Source organism: Stegostoma tigrinum, chromosome 5, assembly GCF_030684315.1.
Source record: "Stegostoma tigrinum isolate sSteTig4 chromosome 5, sSteTig4.hap1, whole genome shotgun sequence".
Lineage (NCBI taxonomy): Eukaryota > Metazoa > Chordata > Chondrichthyes > Orectolobiformes > Stegostomatidae > Stegostoma > Stegostoma tigrinum.
This window is the reverse complement of record NC_081358.1, coordinates 70,034,517-70,058,136: the sequence shown is the minus strand read 5'-3', so window position 1 is coordinate 70,058,136 and position 23,620 is coordinate 70,034,517. Positions and strand designations below refer to the sequence as shown.

Below are 23,620 nucleotides of genomic sequence, written 5' to 3'. Positions count from 1 at the left end.
AAAATGCAAATTAAAGTTAAACTTTCAACTCACCAGAGTTATGCCAGGATGCTAGCATCAACTGTCAGCAGAGCCATAAATCCACGGCTCTGTGACACCACATTGCTGGCTTTCATGAAATGTTTTAAAGATCTAATCACCTGGAAAAGAAGAGCAAAGTAAATGGCTGAATATTTTAGCCTGGAAATTACGCAATAAAAATTGCATAAGTTAACCAAAATCGTGGTGTGGAGTGGAACAAATTGAAAAAGCAGCTAAAACCTGGATCTTTCACAATCAGCCCCAATGCCCACTAAAAAAAACCTGCACTTACATCTGTGGAAGGCAGACAGCAGTGCTTCTTTTGTTCTCCCTTTTGTACATTGAAGTAGCAGTTTGGAAGCATTCCTAGGTTTATTCCCAGAGAATAGGCTTCCCACAAGTTTCCTCTCAGCCTCTGCCACTCCAGAAAAAACAATTTGAATTTTTACAGCCTCTCCTTATAGCCCATATCCTCTTTTCCAGGCAGCATCCTGATAAGCCTCTTCTACACCCTCTCCAAATCCTCCACATCCTTCCTGTAATATGGTGACCAGAGTTCTAACAAGTATAGTCTTAGCAGCATTTGCATTGGCCAAGAATAATCATATGTCTGAGGGTTGAAAAATGAGTTTGAAGTGGAAAAGACAAAGCAGAAATCAATTGTGTAAGGATCCATTGCTATTACTTTGGATGCTCAAAGGAGCTGAAAGGCAAAATATACAAACTTGACTCTTTTTCTTCAGCCAGATCTTGGTCTGGATTACAACTGAAAGCCTTATTGCCTTCTTGGATTAAAAACTTGTAATGAGTTGTTACAGGCATGGGCATTTGCTCCCAATGTTGATGTAATCCTGCCCGTGGAATACGCAATGTTATCAAGGTAAGTTGACAACAGTAGGCAGAACACTTTAGCCAGTTATGCAGTTTTATAAGACTTTTTGGTTAGGCCACATTTAGCGTGTTGCATTCAATTCTGGTCACCACATTACAGGAAGGATGTGGAGGATTTGGAGAGGGTGTAGAAGAGGTTTATCAGGATGCTGCTTGGATAAGAGGATATGGGCTCCAAGGAGAGGCTAGAAAAATTCAGGTTGTTTTCTCTAGTGTGGCAGAGGCTGAGAGGAGACTTGTTTGAAGTCTATAAAATTTAAGAGATGCGCAGATAGGTTGACAGTCAGAATCTGTTTCCTAGAGTTGAAGTATCTAATACTAGGGGCCATGCACTTAAGATGAGAGGGGCAAAGTTCAAAGAAGGCATGAGGGGCAAGTTTTTTACACAGTAGTAGGAGTCTGAAACGTGTTGCCAGGTGTGCTGGTGAAGGCAGATATGTTAGGGGTGTTTTAAGGGACCTCTAGATAAGTACATGAACGTGCAAGGAATTGATGGATGTGGACCAAGGGCAGGCAGAACAGATTAGTTTCATTTGGTGTTATGTTCAGGACAGCATCTTGGGCCAAAAGGCCCTGTTCCTGTGCTGTACAGTTCTATATTCTATTTCATTTCAAAAGATGTTTAAAAATGAAATCAAAAAGTGATGATTTGAAAGCTGAAAGAGACTGTAAGGAACTAAGTGAACAATGGGCCTTTGGAACACAGATCAAAACAAATGCTAGTTGTTTCATTGCATGTTACTACTTGGCTACAAGACCTTGAGAATCCAATAGCAGACAAAAGCTGAGATCATCTGGAGTCATACAGCAGTAAAATCTATGTAATTAGATTCTCATAAGGTGTATACCCAAGAATAAAGATTTTAATGAGTTTTAAGCGTTTTACTGGATCTCTAGCCTGGTTAACATACTTCTCCCATAAATTCTTACTGATTTGTCAAAACTGAATTATTTCTTCCTATTCTATTACTACACAACATCCTTTAAAAAAATGACCCAAACATTCAGCCATTTATCTTTTTTCCCTTCTTTTTGAGTAGGTGCTTAGTTTTCCTCTTGGGAGCCAGCAATGATACAGCATCGAGCTATTGCCTTCCTGGATCTGGCAAAATTGAAAGGTGAATATAGACAGAATTTTCATTTAAAAGGGTGCTTTCAGATTATTTGGTTCAATAGTATCAGTAAGATTAACTTAAATCTGATGTTTTACTACACAGATTAAAATAATAGACTTTAATTTTCTAATTTTAATAATTTGAAAAAACTCCTCTTTCTGATTTGGTTTCATAATTTGTTTCTAATAATACAATCAATCAACCATTGACTCACCAGATGCATTCCTGCCCGAGAAAGGAGGCTATTCACTACTTGCCATTCTCTTCAACTGAACAGTCACGTCCAGGAACCCAAATGATTCAGAATTGTAGTCCCATAATACTGTGGTCTTCCATTTTGTGACACAATATTAGAATACTACCCTACTGAAGTTTAATATTTTATAGCTGTGCAATTACCTAGTTATGGTGCAAAATTATTAACACATTTGAAAGCAAATGAAGATTTGTGTCTTATCGTGTCTTCAAGCATTTTGTACAATGTACTTTGAAATCGTTTCTGTATATCAAATGCAACAGCCAAATTGTACATTTGAAGGATTCTGCAAACACCAGTGAGACAAATGACCAAATAAGCTGTTTCTCTGCTTTTGATTAACAGAAGAGTATTGACCAGGCTTCAAATATAAAAAGAACTCCTTGCTCTTCTTTGACTAATGCATGGAATCTTTTAGTTCCACCTGAACTGCTAATTGAGCAAAGCTAACTTGTCACGCGCAATGTATATTAAATGTCAGAAAGGTGAGTGCTGAGTAGTTGTAAATTATGGGGAAACCAGTAATGAGTGTAGGAGACTGGCCATAGTAAGAACATGCCTAATTCAAGATACAGATGGAAATTGTGAGAATTGGAGTTAAAGTAAATATCCCGAAGTTAGAACCATCTCAGTAGATAAATTAACAATTAGTGATAAGAGGGAAAATGCACATACCACACACCACCACACACTTATTTAAGGCTAATCGACAACAAGACAAGAATAACAAATGTAAATATGGAACACAACTACAGATTAATCCATTAGGCATTGTGGTACACCTTCTTCTAGTTATGAATGGGAAATGTAGAACTGATCTCGGAGTTCTTCACATCAGGTGCAATTTTAACTTTAACCACTGTGAAGAAAGAATTACTTGAGTTATTCAAAAAGTTGCTGATTTAGTTACAAAGGAACAGGAAAAGGCTATACAGTTTGTAGACCTATCTGATCATTCAATGCAATCATGGCTGATTGGTTACTTCAATGCCTTTTTATTTAGACCGTAAGACATGGGAGTGGAAGTAAGGCCATTCAGCCCATCGAGGTACTCTACCATTTAATCATGGCTGATGGGCGTTTCAACACCACTTCCCTGCAATAAGACCATAAGACATAGGAGTGGAAGTAAGGAAATTCACCAATAATATTTACACAATTCCCATAACCCTACATCCCAGTGGTAATTAGAATTTTTTCAGTCATTACCCGAAACATACTTGACTAAGCTTTGACAGCCCTTTGTGATAGAGAATTCTAAAGGTTTACAACTCTTAGTTTAAAAAAAATCTCCTAATTTTGTTAAATTTATGCCTCCTGGTTCTAAGCTCCCCAACCAGAGGAAACATTATTTCAGCATCTAAACTGTCTATCCCTTTCAATATTTTGTAAGCTTAAATGACATATCATTCTTCAAAAGTCTATAGAATATTGACCTAGTTTGCCCAATCTCTCTTGTTAAGACAGCCCCACTATCCAGGGACAGGTCTGGTGTACTTTTGTTGCACTTCCTCTGTGACAATAATATCGCTATTTATTTTTCACCTATATAAGTTAAAATAGCACCTAATGAGTTATAAACATAGAAAATTCAATTTTGGATAAGTTGCTTACAAAGATAAGCAAAACACACTGATCAGGAGTTGGAGAGTTTTCTTTTGAACAGGTGTACTGAATGGATTCCTTTTCTCTACTAACTTAGTAACATCAAATAGTTTGGCTTTCATTCTAACACATACAAATTATATTTGTAGAGTATAATTTTTCATATAACTTCAGAAGAAATAATTGGCTCAAACATCATGACAGATATCAGTGATGCCCATGTTCCAAGAAAGAATAAACAAATTGAAAACATAAACTAATATCTCATTGGTATTTTATATTATGTTTTTGGAAATGTCAGCAATAATTGGTAATCTATCATTATTTTTCTTGGGTTTTGTGGGGTAATGATTTAAAAAAATAACACAGTTGTGGCACTCCAGCACTGAAACCGAAAGCATCGCTGTAAGCCTACATGGGTTTAGAACATGGTGAACATTCCAAAGCTTTTGCTTATGATTCTAGGGACAATATGCAGATGTCAGGGGTTCTACTCTTTCATCTGAAGAGCTAATAAGGAATCCATCCCTGCCAATTCTAGCTGCCTGCCTCCGTTAAAGGATCTCAGAAGGCATAAGCATGAGTGGGCCACTATCATCTCCACTATTCCCAAAAGGGGGAGCTGTCAGGACAGGTAGGAATTTACTGTGCAAGCTTATGCTGCATTTTAGGACACCCAAACCTTCACAATAGTGGCTGGGGAACTGTATAATTTTGTCCCATTCCTAACTTCTAAGGTTGCCACGGATGGAGACACACAAGAAATCTTTGAACTGATGAGAACCTATTGTCAACAGTGCTTATTACAAAAGCCCTTGAAAACCTACACATTGTTAAACAAGACATAACTGGGTTTTCAATGGTATTCTAAGTTCATAATTACTAATAAAGATTCTAACAGTGGAAAAATCAATTTTACATTTGTGACATCAGATTTCTCTAATGTCAAAAATTCTACATATTATATTAAAAGTAAAACATTTTAAACTTGTTTTAGTTTGAATCGCAAACCAATCACAATCATTTTCCAATATCGCTTTTCAAAAAGTAAGAGGTTCAATGTCTTTTACTTCCTGATTTGCTGATTGTGAGAATATGTTAATCTAGTTAATTGCTTAGCATTTCTGACATGGATGTTGCTGAATTCCTGAGGATAGTTTAAATTCATGTCAGATTTGAACCACCACTACAAAAAAAGGCCCTGCATCATAGAGATAGCTAGATCTTTTCAGGGCACTTTCTACAAATTGGCAGTGAGTACTATTGATTTGTTGCTGACTAAAAAATCTAGGTCTATGCTTTCCTTTTCACTTGGGGCCATACCTATGTCATTGAAGTCCACAGTTAAGCCTTGCTTGACATGGTTCTGTATCAGTTGCAAAGTCCGCTCAAAGATTTCTCCTGCTCTTGCGGCCTCCACAGTAAAGGGATCCCGTGGATAACGGAACAAAGCCAGCAGATCATTTGGGCTAAGTGGCTGTCTAGAAAAAAAATGCAGACAGAACTGTTTATTTTTTGATGATATTCAGGTCTTGTAATTCCTTTAAAAATGTGCATTTTCATTTCAATTGATGTATAATATATTGATCTATTTACCCCAAATCAGTTCCAACCCAGTAGCACCATGATGACAGGATTCACTTCCGAATTCAGCCATCAAGGCTACAACTACAGCTGCCATGAATTATGGACTCTCAAATTTTGCTATTCTTAGTTTTGATACGCACACATTCCAACATTTTGTTTCTGGTTCCAAATATAAAAATGTTGAAAAACATATGAAAATTTTATAAAAATTGCAATTTAATAACCAATAATGTGCAATTCTGAACTAAAATTAGAGATCTGACAACCTCTAATTGCTCAAGCATGTAGACCATTAAAGTTTCAAAAATGATTTGCCATCCCATTGGAAACAGACGTGTATGTAATAAAGATAATAAAATGTGAGGCTGGATGAACACAGCAGGCCAAGCAGCATCTCAGGAGCACAAAAGCTGATGTTTTGGGCCCGAAACGTCAGCTTTTATGCTCCTGAGATGCTGCTTGGCCTGCTGTGTTCATCCAGCCTCACATTTTATTATCTTGGAATTCTCCAGCATCTGCAGTTCCCATTATCTCTGTATGTAATAAATATGTGCAACTCTTGGCCTCATGAAGGAAATTTTGTTTGATAAAGGGATCAAATAGTATAAAATTAGTTGTGTGAAAATGAAGGTAAGGTACAAATTAGCTTTGATCTTATTTAATTTGGAAAGGGGTTTGAGCAGCTAAATGCTTGACTTCTGGTCAATTTCTGCTATTTTAAATGAATGGAATTATCAGGGAACCCTGAGGGTAAAATTTTATGGAATTAGTCTCAATGATTTTAACTGAAGGGGATTTTAACTGAAGGCAGCTGCAGTGATTGTAATGAGGTCAGCCAGCTCAACATCATTGAATGAGTTCCCTGAATGGGCCAGATTAACAGCCCCAATTAGGGAGCCCTGGCTGACAAATCTAGAGTGTCAGAGATATTGACAGTCTGATACCTGACTCTGAATGATGCAGTGCTAAAGGTAAGAACTGTTCACATGTAAATAATGAGTGACTTGGTAATGGACACTGGCTTCTCTGGAGATAGTAGGAACCAATGCTGGAGAATCTGATATAATAAGCTATACAGCTGGATGAACACAGCAGGCCAAGCAGCATCAGAAGAGCAGGAAAGCTGACATTTTGGGTCTAGACCCTTCTTCAGAAATGGGGGAGGGGAAGGGGATTCTGAAATAAATAGGGAGAGAGGGGGAGGAAAGGAGAAGATAGGTAGGGAGGAGAGAGACAAGTCAAAGAGACGGGGTTGGAGCCAGTAAAGGTGTGTGTAGGTGGATAAGTCAGTCCAGGGAGGGCAGACAGGTCAAGGAGACAGGATGACATTGGTAGGTAGGAGGTGGGAGTGGGACTTGAAGTGGAAGGAAGGACAGGTTAGGGAAGCAGGGACAAGCTGGGCTGGTTTTGGGATGCGGTTGGGGAAGGGGAGATTTTGAAGCTTGTGAAGTCCAAATTGATACCACTGGGCTGCAGGGTCCCAAGTAGAATATAAGTTACTGTTCTTGCATCGTTGTGACACTGCAGGAGGCCCAGGATGGACATGTCATCCAAGGAGTGGGAGGAGGGAGTTGAAATGGTTAGCAACTAAGAGGTGCAAATGTTTGTTGCGAACTGAGCAAAGGTGTTCCACAAAGTGACTTGGGGACTGTCTTCCCTGGACTGACGTATCCCCTCCCTACCTCCCCACCTAAACTCACCTTTACTGGCTCCAACCCTGCCTCTTTGATGTGTCTGTTTCCTCTCCACCTATATTCTCCTTTATCCATCTTCTATCTGCCTCTCCTTATTTATTCCAGAATCCCCCTCCCCTCCCTCATTCTGAAGAAGGATCCAGCCCTGAAACTTTCAGCTTTCCTGCTCCTCTGATGCTTGGCCTGCTGTGTTCATCCAGCTCTACACCTTGTTGTGTCTGGCTTCTAAGGAGTTATTTCAGTGGTTTACAGAGATGGTTGTGTTTCAGAGTTAACTGAATATTTAAATAGTGGTAAGCTACCACATACTACTTTTCCTAGGCTTGGTTTTACATACTCTGACTAAACTCTACCAGATACAACTCCCAGTATTACATATGCACGTTGGTGGATATAACGATTGGATGAGGAGCAGCATCTTCACCAACCACCTAGGAAGCAACTGGGCTTGTTCGAGCCAGCTTACTGGCACCAACCCCACCTCTTTGACCTGTCTGTCTCCTCTCCACCTATCTTCTCCTTTCCTCCCCCTCTCTCCCTATTTATCTCGAGCGGTGTAGGTTTAGCTGGAGACCACAAATCTAAACATGTTGATCTTAACCTTCTCAATCACCAGTCTGAAATGTGACAAGTACTTCTGTGCCTTAATATTTGATACCTCCTTCCTCACATCCTTCATGTCACTAAAAACAGCCATGTCCATGACATTCAGAATGAAGACTGGCTACTATATATAAAAATAATGTTGCGTGGAAGCGCCGCTTCTAATTATGAAGAGGGCAGTTAAATTATTTGCAAACAGAAGTCTGCAGTAAAATCTTTTGATATTCAAGTCCTTAATTATTGCATAAGAATGTTGAAATAGGAGCTGCTATTTGTTATGTATACAACCACGAGTACACTTCACAACTTGATAAAATTATGACTGTTCAAACTCAACTCCAGTTTCCTATCCACTCACGAAATATCTTCAGAGATACCTATCCATGTCTTGAATGTATCCAATGACTGAGCATCCACAGCCCTCCACAGTGGAGAATTCTAAAGTTTTAAAATCATCATTGCTTTGTTTAATGGCATTAAGGGGAGAATTATTTATGTGCTCCCAGGCATATGAGGAAAGTTCAAAGGTTAACTTTATTGTATCTTGCTGAATGGTCATTCAGCTTAAAGGAAACATTATTAGCAACCCTCTGAGTGGAAATAAAACATGTTTACTCATCTAAATGCAATATGGCTGGTCGTTTATCCTGAGTCTCTGTCCCCAAGTTCCAGTCTATCTAGTCAGTGAAAAAAATCCTCTCAGCATATATTGTCAAGACTGCTCACAATCTTTCATATTTCAATGAAAATATCTCCCATTCTTCTATCTCCAGGGAATATGGGCCCATTCTACTGTGTTCCTCAGCAGACAACTTGATTCATCCGATCCAAAACGAGATAGGTCGATCCTTCTGTTGGTGCTGAGGATACTGTACACATTTTTAGCCCATTACAATTGCACTAAGATTTTATTGATCATTTACACCACCCCATGCAATTAAGGATAATGTACCACTTGTCTTTCTAATTGTTTGCCCTATCTTGTTGTCAACATATTGTATTTTGTGTAGAAGAATACCCAAATCTCTCTCAACGCTAACATTTCACATAAAAACAGAAATTGCTGGAAATACTTACAGTAACTCTTGATAGAGATTGAGTCCTCATAAAGTTAGTTGACCTATCACATTGGGTGAAATTTAATATGGGTGGTGAGGAGCCCGATGTCTACCGTCAAAATTGGCAGCACCTCTACCAACCCAATCACTGAGCCTCATGTGTGTTAAAATTTCCAATTTGCAGCAGGAATCCTGCTACTGGGGCTTTTGATTCTTGGGAACATTTAAGTGCAGTACCTTCCCTGGGTATTCTGTCTTTGATATCTGACAGCCAATCAGATGCTGGAAGGTCTCTATTACAAACAATGTAACTGACAGCAGTGACTGAAGCCAATAATACCCTTGGGACTTTGTCAGAGCTTGTCATGGGACCACAGTTTGAATCTGCAACAGCCAGTCTAAGGACAGCAACTGTATACTTCAGACAGTGCCAGTAAGACATTTAGCAGTTGCGGACAATACACTCCCCAGAGGTGCAGCATTGCTGAGGGACCTCATCTCAAAACTGAATGACAGTAAGTTGGGAATTGTGGGCTGGAGGTCACTGAGAAGGAACGTTGGCAGGAAAGACATCTCTCAACAGTCGCAGCCCTTCTTGATGCCTAATCCCTGATCAGGTACTCAGTGCTATTGTACCGGAAACCCAGCCCATCAAAGCCTGCAAGAAAATACAGCAGGGTTTATTTTTCAGGCTACCTGTATGCTGAGACCCCTGCCCCTTACTGGTTGAATACTAATGGCAGCAGCATGAAGCCCTTATCTGAGCTATAATTACCCAACCAATAGCCTCAATTGGTAGCTGAGCAGAAGGACATTAGGCTTTCCACCTTGGACCTATTATTGGTGAGGCAGGAAGGTGACAGGGTCCCCTCCTGCCATCCTCCCTCATGGCTAAATGACTTATCAACTTTCAAACCCCCCTCAGGGAAAGGCATTTAATTCCACTCTCCAGTGGCAGCAGAAACTGTGCTTTTGGGGTTACTGACTCCACGGAGATATTTAATTAGAGAATCTGCCCCAAAATATTCAGAAATTCTGCTCTGTAGCTCTCAGCCAAATCATAGATTACTTTCCCAAGTAGATTTAAATTGTTACGAAGCCTAGATACATTATTTTTGCTCACTTCATTCAAGTTATAATGATAGATTATATATGGCTCTATCCCAGGGGCAATCTTGCAGCATCGACTAATAAGAGCTTACCAACTTGAAAACGACAAGTTCTTTCTTAGATAATAAAATGTGAGGCTGGATGAACACAGCAGGCCAAGCAGGATCTCAGGAGCACAAAAGCTGACGTTTCGGGCCTAGACCCTTCATCAGAGAGGGGGATGGGGAGAGGGAACTGGAATAAATAGGGAGAGAGGGGGAGGCAGACTGAAGATGGAGAGTAAAGAAGATAGGTGGAGAGAGTATAGGTGGGGAGGTAGGGAGGGGATAGGTCAGTCCAGGGAAGACGGACAGGTCAAGGAGGTGGGATGAGGTTAGTAGGTAGATGGGGGTGCGGCTTGGGGTGGGAGGAAGGGATGGGTGAGAGGAAGAACCGGTTAGGGAGGCAGAGACAGGTTGGACTGGTTTTGGGATGCAGTGGGTGGGGGGGAAGAGCTGGGCTGGTTGTGTGGTGCAGTGGGGGGAGGGGACGAACTGGGCTGGTTTAGGGATGCAGTCGGGGAAGGGGAGATTTTGAAACTGGTGAAGCCCACATTGATACCATATGGCTGCAGGGTTCCCAAGCGAAATATGAGTTGCTGTTCCTGCAACCTTCGGGTGGCATCATTGTGGCACTGCAGGAGGCCCATGATGGACAAGTCATCTAGAGAATGGGAGGGGGAGTGGAAATGGTTTGCGACTGGGAGGTGCAGTTGTTTGTTGCGAACTGAGCGGAGGTGTTCTGCAAAGCGGTCCCCAAGCCTCCGCTTGGTTTCCCCAATGTAGAGGAAGCCGCACCGGGTACAGTGGATGCAGTATACCACATTGGCAGATGTGCAGGTGAACCTCTGCTTAATGTGGAATGTCATCTTGGGGCCTGGGATAGGGGTGAGGAAGGAGGTGTGGGGGCAAGTGTAGCATTTCCTGCGGTTGCAGGGGAAGGTGCCGGGTGTGGTGGGGTTGGAGGGCAGTGTGGAGCAAACAAGGGAGTCAGCAGACAGGGGTGGGGATCGAAAAATGTCTTGGGTGGTGGGGTCGGATTGTAAATGGCGGAAGTGTCGGAGGATGATGCGTTGTATCCGGAGGTTGGTAGGGTGGTGTGTGAGAACGAGGGGGATCCTCTTAGGGCGGTTGTGGCAGGGGCGGGGTGTGAGGGATGTGTTGCGGGAAATACGGGAGACGCGGTCAAGGGCCTTCTCGATCACTGTGGGGGGAAAGTTGCGGTCCTTAAAGAACTTGGACATCTGGGATGTCCTTAAAGAACTTGGACATCTGGGATGTTCTTTCTTATCCTCCTCCTTTATCTCCTCTATGTAAATCTACTAACCCAACCACTTTTATGTTGTGTCCTATTCGATGCCATTTGGTAATCCAAATCCACCTCATTTATTGATTCCCTAGCATCTATCGTAATGGTAACATCTTTCAAAATGTCCCAATAGATTTGTGAAATATGAGTCCTGTTTCATAAAACCATGATGACTTTACATAGGCATACTCTGGCTTTCTAAATGTCCTATGCTGCCTTAAAAATAGATCCGAGCATTTTTTTTGATGATTGATGTCAGGCCAATTAGACTGTGTATACTTTTCTTTCCTCTCCTTTCTTGAACATGGGTGCTATATTCGCATGAAAAATCAAAGCACAAGACTCGAATGTCTAAAATGAGACAAAAAGTCAAAGATTTTCATTCTGCATTCAACAGAACTCAATGCAGAATCAGACTTGATAAAAGGAATACTGAGGGGAAAACACCATGCCTGTTTCTTGCATTTTAGTCCTGATGAGAGAAAGATGACAAGCTTTGATGGTCTGTCTTAATTTAAGAATGTTTAAAGAAAGAAGTCTGACTAGTCCATTATGGCTGCAGGCTTGGCTTTTTATTTTGAAGATTTCTCTTTCTCAAGCAGAAATCAGTAACCATGTTGCCTTCTAAAGTTGACGTCGGAAGTTTGCTTGTGCAGGCAGATTCAGTACATTGAGCAGGATTTGAATGGGAGAGTGTGTTTCTTGTTCAGCGCTGGTTCTGTGATTGTAGCACTTACAGATTTCTTTTTAGCAAAACTGTGGCTTATTTCTGAATAATCTCTCTTTATCTGAGGACTCTCACTTCTCTGAAGATGTTGCCTGCCAGAGACTTTCCTGGGGAATTTTGGTTTCAAAATGGATCAAACTTCAAATGTCTGCCATACCAACTCTAAACAAATCATTGTCCCACAATGAAAGATTAATCATGCTCGAATTCCCTGTGGGGTTTTCTTCCAGTTTCTTCTTGACCCAGAAATTTTGAATATTCACACCTTCAAGGATCCATTGTGTTAATGTTGAGATAACATATCATTCTAGCTGCTTGTGGCTGGCAATTAATCAACAAGAGTGAGTTATGTTGCTTCTGGCAACTATTTTTAAATTTTTAAAAATTATTGCTTGAAAGTTAGATTAGCCTTTTCTTTTATAAATAGACAATATTATAATTAGAAAGTTATGACATAACTGTGACTGGCAGTTGGTCCAGATGTTCATTCATGGTATTCAATTCCCTTGGCAGGATATTGAATATCTGCAATAACTGCAAGGGACTGGCTGAACACTGCTACGTATCAATTTCTGCTAGGGTAGAATGGCCCCAGAGATAATGGGAACTGCAGATGCTGGAGAATTCCAAGATAATAAAATGTGAGGCTGGATGAACACAGCAGGCCAAGCAGCATCTCAGGAGCACAAAAGCTGACGTTTCGGGCCTAGACCCTTCATCAGAAAGGCCCCGCTGATTTTCTGGAACTATACCAGATAGTCATCGAGACGACTGTAACAGACTAAACATGCTGACATCTTGAGAGGGCAGCTTGTACCATTTCTTCTTTACTCATACTAACTCCCACAAGGTTGCAGCAGACGGATGGTTCTTTAAAATCCTATATCCATTTGCAAGGTGAACATCTGTTTAACCAAGATAGAATATGGGTCAGAACTTGAAATTTACAGGATAGCAATTCGAGTTCGCACCAAAGAATCTGAATGTGAATTTACATTTTAAAGTTGCACTTTATTATCTTTGTAGGTGGGCTGCAGGGTTCCCAAGCAGAATATGAGTTGCTGCTCCTGCAACCTTCGGGTGGCATCATTGTGGCACTGCAGGAGGCCCAGGATGGACATGTCGTCTAAGGAATGGGAGGGGGAGTTAAAATGGTTCGCGACTGGGAGGTGCAGTTGTTTATTGCGAACCGAGCGGAGGTGCTCTGCAAAGCGGTCCCCAAGCCTCCGCTTGGTTTCCCCAAACCCGAAGGTTGCAGGAACAGCAACTCATATTCCGCTTGGGAACCCTGCAGCCCAACTTTATCAATGTGGACTTCATAAGCTTCAAAATCTCCCCTCCCCCACTGCATCCCAAAACTAGCTCAGCTGGTCCCCGCCTCCCTAACCTGTTCTTCCTCTCACCTATCCCCGCCTCCCACCTCAAGCCGCACCTCCATTTCCCACCTACTAACCTCATCCCGCCTCCTTGACCTGTCCGTCCTCCCTGGACTGACCTATACCCTCCCCACCTATTCTCTCCTCTCCACCTATCTTCTCCTCTATCATCTTCGGTCCACCTCCCCCCTTCTCCCTATTTACTTTAGAACCCTCTCCCCATTCCCCTCTCTGATGAAGGGTCTAGGCCCAAAACGTCAGCTTTTGTGCTCCTGAGATGCTGCTTGGCCTGCTGTGTTCATCCAGCTTCACACTTTGTTATCTTGGATTCTCCAGCGTCTGCAGTTCCTATTATCTCTGCACTCATTCCCATTCTGCCAATGTCAAACTATGCCCCAAATTACCAGCCAGCTCTTTTGCAAACAGCCAAAATAATAAATGGATGCAAATCAGATAACTGGCCAGTGCAGTAATTATGCAATTGGAGCAGAAGTAATGATGCTTTCTGACCCCACAATCATTTACCATCTAGAAAAGGAAAACTACCACCGGGTTTTGCTTCAAGTCATGCATCATTTGAAAGTATATTGTGATTCTTTTACCTGCAAATTCTGTGTTGTGGTTCTTTCAAGCCACAGACATTAACAACTGAAGAAAGCAGCTCACTCTACCTTTTCAATGAAAGCTAGGGATGGACAATAAATACTGGTCTTGCCAGCAATCTGCACAATCCATGTGGGAACAACAGTCAGATTGTTTGAGGCAAAACTACTTGATCAATGAGCAGAGATAGTAGGAATTGCAGATGCTGGAGAATCTGAGATAACAAGGTGTAGAGCTGGATGAACACAGCAGGTCAAGCAACATCAAAGAAGCAGGGAAGCTGACGTTTTGGGCCTAGAGCCTTCTTTCTGAAGAAGGGTCTAGGCCCAAAGCATCAGCTTTCCTGCTCGGCCTGCTGTGTTCATCTAGCTCTATGCTTTGTTGATCAGTGAGCATACTGCTAACCCTACTGGAAAAACATAGACCAGCAGCCCTTTTAACTCTTTGAGTTTGAAGACTCTTATCCTTGTTTTCAGAACCCTCCATGGCCAACCTCCCCACTACATTTGTAACCTTTTTCAAGGTTTCTCTGTTTGTTTGTCCAATTATGTTCTTTTACAGATCCCTAACTTTTACCATTCTGACATGGTCTTAAGCTCTAGAGTTTCCTCCCTATATCTCTCCAGCTTTCTTCTTTTCTTAAGATATTCCCTTTTGACTATTACTGTCATATCACAATGCTAAAGGTGCTATGTAAATAAAAATGTTGTTACTTCACATATTTGAATAACTGCACGTTTGCTGCCCCTTTAACCCAGTGTGATCATTTTCTGTACATTAATTGCACTCTGCCAATCGAACAATCCAAAGAACTAGTCAATCTGGACTGGCTTATGCTCCAGCCATACTGTCTCCAAATTCATGAATTCTGCAAAAAGGTATTACTTACCTGATGCAGATACACTGGGCGGACATCCTGGATGAGATAACACAGGCCCTGAAGTTGCTTGGAATGAGCAGGTTAAATTAAAAGACACGTACCATGCCAACATTGACTGTCACTGGTTAAGTCGTCCAGGGAAAGGATCTTTATGTAAGTGCCAAGAAAATTCAACTATCACTTCTCTGATGTGGACTCAGCATGCATGTTACTTCATTGAAAACTTAAAGGGATCTCTCTCTCTCTCCCTCCCTCTCTCTCTCTCCCTCCCAACAAGTCCACACCACCCCTTGAAGCATCCCACCCAGATCCATCCCCCAGCCTGCGCATCTTTGGACTGTGGGAGGAAACCAGAGCACCCAGAGGAAACCCACGCAGACATGGGGAGAATGTGCAAAATCCACACAGAGAGTCGGCCAACGATGGAATTGAACCTGGGTCCCTGGTGCTGTGAGGCAGCAGTGCTAAGCACTGAGCCACTGTGCCACTCTCTCAAAGTCATTTTATCAGTGATTGGCATAATTGGCAAAGTGTAGTAACATTTAATTTACATTGTATGAGAAAGTTATTCATGGAAGCATTTTATGTCAACTAGGTAAATATATACACCTTGTCCAAGCTTTCAGCAAATTACTTAGTTTCATTAATGCAATAATCAGTTCAGTTGTGTTGACTAAAGCTCAAGTTCTGGTTTATATTGAGTTAGTTGGTTGTGAACGGGGAACCTGTGAGGGCAATACAAATGGCTTCAAGTAAAAAAGGTTAAAAACTAGCTATTGTTCCCATCTGTAATTGTTATCTAGTCACTGTTGCTCAAAGGTTGTACATGTAGCTATATAATGAGAATAGAATCAGGTTCATATTTGGTATTTTCACAGGCAAAGCCTGCTGCAAATGTTACAATGACAGACCAAATATCCACCAAATATAAAATCATATCCAAAAGAAATCACATCTCAAGAAGATTGGCAAAGGAAACATAACTTACTCGTTAAATAGTTTCCTCCGTGTAGAATTAATTGCACTGTCAATGCTAAAGATAGCTTCACGAATGGAAGACTCAACAAAGTGGTCACCAGTTCGACCCCTCTCTGGAACTATGAGAAAGAGAAGAATTTTGTCAAATAGAAATTAACTTTATTATAGATTGGTTCAAAAAATGGGTCAGATATTTCATTAATTGTGTGTAGAACACAGAAATTTTTCCTGCTGGTAAAACTTCACAGCAATATCCGATATATCAACACATATCCGTAATATTTGCTTTTTACCCTTGTCCTGGATACTCGCAGGGCAGCAATTCTTGGGACTCAAACAAAATAATGGGATTTTGGTCACACTAACCATTAACCTGATATAATAACTTCTACTGGTAATAAGTAAAGCCTAGTTGAAGTTCTTATTTTCTCCACAATTGTCAAATCAAGCTATCCGCCTAAATTACCATAACCAAAGGTCTGTTAACATTCTTCTGTACAGAGGGAAAGGCAAACAAAAATGAACGTTTTAAAAGATCAGTATATCGTGCAGACACTGATAATCTCATCACCTTGATACATAATCACCCAGGCAAATATCCACACATATCTGTAGTTATTCTAAGCAGGTCTATGCGGTTTGATTCTAACCAATCACATTAAAAGAATTGTGGAAATGATCAAAGAGATACACTATTGTAAAATAAATCGCCTACCAGTCACTCTTAGCAACATATTTGTTGTTGCTTGGCCAATCATATTCCGTGCAGCACACTCATATCGTCCTTCATCTGCTTGCCCAATATCCCTGATAGCAAGTGTCCCTTCTGCATTAACATGGAACTTGCCACTGTCTGTAATTTGAACTCCATCCTGTTTAACAAACAGTTACTAATAAGATATTTGTATACCCTACTTCAGAAATTAATTTTATATATGCTTTAAATATATTTTCCTCCACAAAATAAACTTTCAGAAAAGATAAAAACCTTCCTCTGCTGACAACACGTCCATGTGCATAAAGCAAAATATTTCTAAACATTTTTTTCTGAAACAACAACAGACTTTTTTAATCAACTAATTTGAAGGAGAACCATGCATAAGGATTTCCTGTGAAATTCATGTGATTTTTATTCATTCTTGAGATATGGGCATTACTGGTTATACCAGCATTTATTGCTTATTATAAATTGCCTGGAAGAACGTGTTGGCTTTCTTGAACCACTGCAGTCTTTCAGGTGTAGGGATGCCCATGGGGCTGTTAGGAAAGAAATTTGAGGATTTTGACCAGGCAACAATGAAAGAACATCAAAAAAGCTCCAAGTCAAGATGGTGGGTGATTTGGACGGAAACATGCAGGTACTACTGTTTCATGCATTTTCTGCCCTTGTCCTTCAAGGTGGTAGAGTTTGACTGATTGGAAGGTACTGTTGAAGGAGCCAAGGTGAGTTATGCAGTAACACTTCCATCTTGAAGAACACTGGAGGAAATGTTTTTAGATTCCTCTGTGGAGTCTTAGCATTTTTTTTCATGAGATGTTGAGTCATATAAAAAAAACTGAAATTTTAGAAATCAATCTTATGAGATATTCCAGTCTTAATTGTATTATTCTTGAGAGTGTGCAGGGCCAGAGCAACTTGATTACATGTGTACATAAAACCATTAAAGATGGCTACAAAGGAAGAAGGGAGGTTGGCTTCCATGATAGTATGGGCTGTATGCATGACTTTCTGTAGTTGCTTATAGTACCGAGCAGAGCACTTACTGTGCCAGGTCATTATACACCCAGATAGAGTGCATTCTTTTGGTGCATCTGTAGAGGTGGTGAGGGTCCTTATGGGCATGTTGAATTTCCTAAGCTGCCTGAGGAAGAAGAGGCATCGTTATGCCATTGTGACTGTTGCACCCACATGGGAAGTCCAGGACAGATTGTCGGTTATTGTCTCTTCTAGAAACTTGTCACTGTCGGTCCTCTCTATTTCAGCTCTGTCGATACAGATGAGGATGTATCCTCCTCCTTTCTTCCTGAAGTTCTTTTGTTTTGCTGACACTGAGAGGTTCTTGTCATTACACAATGACACCAAGCAATCTATCTCCTACTTCCTGTATTCTGACTAATCATTGTTTGATATCTATCCTACCGCAGTGGTGTCATCAGTAAACTTGTAGATGGCATTGTTTGGAATTTAGCTACACAGTCATAGGTATATAGGGAGTACAGTAGGCGGCTGAGAATGCATTCTTGATGGCACCATTGATAATATTTCTCATGGAGGAGGTATTGTTGTCTATCTTCACTAATTTTGGTCTTTGGGAAAATAGACCATTAAACCTTTAATTCAAAGGCAATAGGGTATAAAAATAGGGAGGTCTTGCTAAAACTGCATAACACAGTAGTCAGACTATACCTAGAATAAAGTGAACAGTTTTGGCTCCTTATTTGAGGAAAGATATACTAGTATTGGAGGTAATCCAGAAAAGGTTCAGTGCACTCAATGGAGGTTAGAAGAATGAGAGATGACCTTACTGAAACAAACAAGATTCTGCGGGTACTTAATAGGGTAGATGTGGAGAGGTTATTTCCCATTGTGGGAGATTTTAGGACCAGAGGACGTTATTTCATAATAAGAGGTTGTCTATTTAAGACAGAGAGTCAGAGATGTACAACATAGAAACAGACCTTTCAGTCCAACTTGTCCATGCTGACCAGATATTCTAAACTAATCTAGTCCCATTTTGCTAGCAGTTGGCACATATCACTCTAAACCCTTCCTACTCATATACCCATCCTGATGTCTTTTAAATGTTGTAATTGTACCAGTCTCTATCACTTCCTCTGGTAGCTCATTCCACCCTCTGCATGAAAATTTGCCCCTTAAATCTCTTTTTAAAGTCATTCTCATCTCACCTTAAACCGATGTCCTCTAGTTTTGGATGTCTCCACCCCAGGGAATAGATCTTGCCTATTTATCCCATGCTTGCCCATTCTGATTTTATAAACCTTTTATAAGGTCAACACTCCAGGGAAATTAGCTCCAGCCTATTCAGTTTCTTGCTATAGTTCCAACCATCCAACCCTGGCAATATCATTGTAAATCTTTTCTGAACTCTTCCAAGTTTCACAACATCCTTCCTATAGCAAGAGAGCAGATTTGAAGGCAGTGTTCTAAAAGTGGCCTAACCATTGCCCTGTACAGCTGCAATATGACCTCCCAACTCCAGTACTCATTGCATTGTCCAGTAAAGGCAAGCATACCAAATGACTTCTTCACTGTCCTATCTGTGTGCGACTTCACTTTCAAGAAACTATGAACCCGCACTCCAAGGTCTGTTTGTTCGTCAACACTTCACAGAACCTTACCATTAAGTGTATAAGCCCTGGCCTGATTTGCCTTTCCAAACTACAGCAACTCACATTCATCTAAATTAATAAATTAAACTCCATATGCCACTCCTCAGCCCATTGGTACGATGGGGAGGGATTTCTTCACTTAGAGATTAGTAAACCTTTGGAATTATTCACTACAGAGTGCATTAAATCTAGCTCAAAGTGCAATCAAAGCTGAGATAGATGTTTTAATTACTGAAAAATTCAAGGTTATAGTGAAAAGGCAGGGAGTGGAGTTGAAGATTATCAAATTAGCCATGAACCCATTGAATGGCAAAGCAGACTTGATGGGCCAAATTATCTACTTCTGCTCTTACATCTAATAGTTTCATGATTGCTTTATGGCTTAAGCTGTCTGTTATTATTTTCTAAAGTAGCCTGCTTCTTTAAGGCTGCTACTCAAGTATACCTTGTGCGGCTGTTGTAGTGGATGTGGGGAGGATATTCCCTCTTACAGGAAAATTTAGAACTAACAGCCTTTTTTAAAAAAATAACATTAGGTATGGCACATTAATTTAAAATTATCGCTCTCAGATGGTTGAGTGTCCTTGGAACTCTCTCTCCTTAAATGGTAATAGAAGCCCTTGATTATTTTTAAGGCAAAAGTGGATTAATTCTTGTTATGCAAGGGGATGATTGGTCATCAGTGGTAGGCGCAAATGCAGATTTGAAGTTACAATCAGGTCAGCCATGACCTTACTGAATGGTGGAACAGGCTCAAGGAGCTAAATGGCCTACATCTGCTCCAATGCATGTTCATATATGAGTAAGTATTGCCTGTGTCAGAATTTAATTGATCTCTGGTGATGGAAGCATCCAAATTGGCAACTAAAATATTCTGTATTAAAATCAGAACAAAAATAACACTCCTTCTGTTTCTCTAAATACTTTTAAAACTTTGAACTGTGAAATCTGGAGCCTAAATGTGCATTAGATGTGTAATAAGTGTGCACTCAAAATAAGATAATATGAGTGACGTTCTTGTGGAATGAACCTGGAGAACACATATTCTAGGCCCAAAGTAGAGTACATTCTACTTCTTATTTTGACAGCACACAACTGAAAGCTAATATCAAGGTTCTCAAAGATACTCTCAAAATCAGAGGTGTGAGGTGTTACCAATGAAAGTAGCTTAAAACTCAAAAGCCACAAATCAAAAGGAAGATAGGTAAAACATTTGAAATAAAATGGGCAATCCTTTAAGGAATTTTTAACTTTGAATGTCTGAAGAATTAAAGATTCTGAAGAACATGTGAATTTTTCGGTGTTCACCAATAAATAAGTTAAATATTTGCATGGGTGTGGCCTTCAAGTTGAGATTTTGAGAAGCATTTTGTTACTTGAAAGCAACATAATTAGCAACAGTATTGTTGTTTATGATTTCCAATGTAATAAGGTGGCAAATTTGTATTTTGAACCCCACACTGAAGAAAACTTTGAATAGCAGTTCCATTTCTCCAATGGCAGGTAGAACTGAAAATTAAAGATGAAGTCAACTTGGAACAATTGCTCGCTTTTCTTTGTGACTTTTAAAAAAATATTATTCAAAGTCTTGAAGAGGCACTTGATTCAGTAGCAGCAGTTTATATTTTATATGAAGTTGAATGTTAGTGTTACAATGTTACCTGCACCAATTATATTCTATGGATTAACAATTTAGGGGAAAAAAATGTTCAGAATGTATTTATTCACCAATGTTTTCTCCCTTACCTTTGTCCAGGTGATTATGGGACGTGGTTCTCCCTGAGCACTGCAGGATATCTTTACATCTTGCCCAACCTCTGCAGTGATATCCCCAGGAATATCAGTAAACACTGGTATCACTGAAAAGAAATTGATAACACATATTGTCAGAATTTCAGGCAAGGCAAAGAAACAGATTTGATTTTTTTTGTGCTGTTTTTACAAAAAATGGCATGAAGCCATTCATCCCCACATTTTACAGTTCAGCCTGGCCATTTGATTTCTACAAATGATATTTTATTCATTCTGCCAACGCAGAAACTATTAATGTTGTTAGATTATTCATTTATCTTTCTACTGTTAACCTTCAAAATGTTTATATTTCTTTCAAACGATTCCGGTTTCGGCTGGTTCTTTTTTGTCCACTTTTCAAGATGTTACTTTTCTGAAGGCAGTGGTTCATACTGTGCCAGTGACCAAGCTTCATTACGTTGTTCAAAGATCAGTATGGACAAAATATAATGAACGCGTGATGTCAGAGCCAAGTCTGACCTTATCATCATCATCACGTTGTCATAAATATCCATTATTCATTCATAGAACGGGTCTGCATTTTTTGCCCATCCCTAGTTGCCCTTGAGAAGATGCTCAGTGAGAATCTTGAATTATCATTAGTAATGGTAACTCTGATTCAAATTTCCTTCCCTTACTTGTTCAGATCAAATGCAATATTAACTCTATTGCCCCATTGAAAAGTCTCCTTCAATAATATAAACAGATCAAAATTCTCATTGGACCTACTAATTGAATTAAATCCCTCAAAATCTGCAACCATTTTAAAATTGATCCATGAAAATGTCAAATAACTTTCAAACTTAGCTATATATTGATAATTATCTTTTCGATCACATGTTAACCAAGACAAATCACGTCTCCAAGCGGATGTAAACAATCAAAGGCATCATACTGAGGTAGTGGGGAATTCGGAGTATTTTTGCTAATTATTATCCCTCAACCAGCATAATTAATATGGATTATCTGGTCATGCGTCTTATTGTAATGACTACTGTAAAGGCCAATAACTTTAAAATAAAATTGAACATCCAGTTGATAACTGAAAAATGAATGACATGATTCATTCACACCCTCTGCACAATGTAGGCAATGACAAGAAAGTTGGAAAAATATGGCAAGAATGAAAAATGATATTTTCATTGTTGTGACTGAAAGTCCAAATTTCTGCTTAAAATTTTAATGGCTCGATGAGAATTTTGCTAGAAAACAGGAAGGGACATATTTTTAAGCAATAAAATCTTATTTATCATGTAATTTTGCCTCCTTTATATGCCATTTGTTATTCTCCCATGCACTGGCCAGAAACTAAATGCTCTGAAATGTGAACTGCAACTTAACAATTGCAGCTCACTAGCTTCTTCCTGGGATCCATCATTGCTTGCATTCCCCAACTACTTCTCCATAGCAACAGCCATTTTCATCCTCCTTTGCATTGACAAAGTACTAGCCTTCTTACATCATCACAGCCACCACATCTTGAACTGAGTTATAACACAATTCACTGCTTCAGCGCTACACTTGAAGTTCACTGACACCTGCCACTGCAATGTTGCTGGCATGCTACTTTGTGTGTCAGGACAGGTGCCCAACTCACGCATCAGAAAAGGGTACATTTCTCTTAGCTTGCTTTCTTGGCATTCTTTCACTTTGCACCTACTTGGTTACTTGCAGCATCTCTGCCTTGCCTTACCTTTAAGCACAGGCAGAACTTAATAGGAGCTCAGATTTGGGGAAGGCAAAACTAGCTAAAAAAAGTAGAATAACAATAAGCAAGCACTGAAGACAAACAAAGCAATGAGAAGCATTAAATAAGATCAAAACTGAGGGTAATGTTGACAAAGAGATAACAAGGTGTAGAGCTGGATGAACACAGCAGACCTAGACCCTCCTTCAGAAAAATTGTTGACAAGGTTAAATTAAAGACATTCTATCTGAATGTTGATAGTGTTTATAAAATATTGGATTATTTGAATGTACAAATTGAGGTAAATGGATATAACTTAGTTGCCAATACAAATACTCAAAGGGAAAGATGAATTAACCACGGTTAATAAGAAAAAAATTTTTGCACTAATTCAAAGGAAGTGGCTTTTCAGAATGCTAAAAATAGTGATGAGACTGAGGATTATACAGAGTCAACATGGATTTTTGTAAGAGAAATCTTCTTTGATAAATTTTGTTTGAGTGTTTTATACTGTGATTATTTTGCACAGCTTGGGTCTCCTTGTTTAAGGAAAGATGTACTTGCCATAGAGGGATTTCACTGGATGTTCTCTAGCTTAATTACTGGGTTGGCATATTGTCTCATGAGGAAACTGGAACTGTTTCCACAGAAGATCAAAGAATTAGAGATGTTTATCCCTTGCTAATGACTCTAGAACCAGGTGACATTAATTTGGGATAATGAGCGGGTCATTTAAAACTCAAATGAGGAGAAATGCCTTCACTCAAGGTGGTGAATTGTTGGAACCTTCCAATCCTGTTAGGCTGTCCAAGCTTAATCATTGAGCAGATTCAAGGCAGAAATCATAGGCTTCTGAAGAGTAATTCAATTGTGTATATGGAGTTAGTACAGGAAAATGGCATTATGATAATCAGTCTTGATCTAGAATAGCAGGGCATGG

At 39.9% G+C, this 23,620-nt stretch overlaps 1 protein-coding gene across 2 annotated transcripts in view; it reads right to left on the bottom strand.

Annotated features, from left to right (window-relative positions):
• The window catches only part of LOC125452046 (peroxidasin homolog), a 499,162-nt gene that overhangs the window by 93,133 nt on the left and 382,409 nt on the right, over positions 1-23,620 (bottom strand). For both annotated transcript variants that reach the window (XM_048529957.2, XM_059646061.1), the window contains exons 13-16: positions 20,949-21,061; positions 16,567-16,723; positions 15,862-15,970; positions 5,212-5,369 (exon numbers count right to left, since the gene is read on the bottom strand). In XM_048529957.2, coding sequence (XP_048385914.2) covers positions 5,212-5,369; positions 15,862-15,970; positions 16,567-16,723; positions 20,949-21,061 — 537 coding nt within the window. The remainder of the gene's footprint in view (positions 1-5,211; positions 5,370-15,861; positions 15,971-16,566; positions 16,724-20,948; positions 21,062-23,620) is intronic.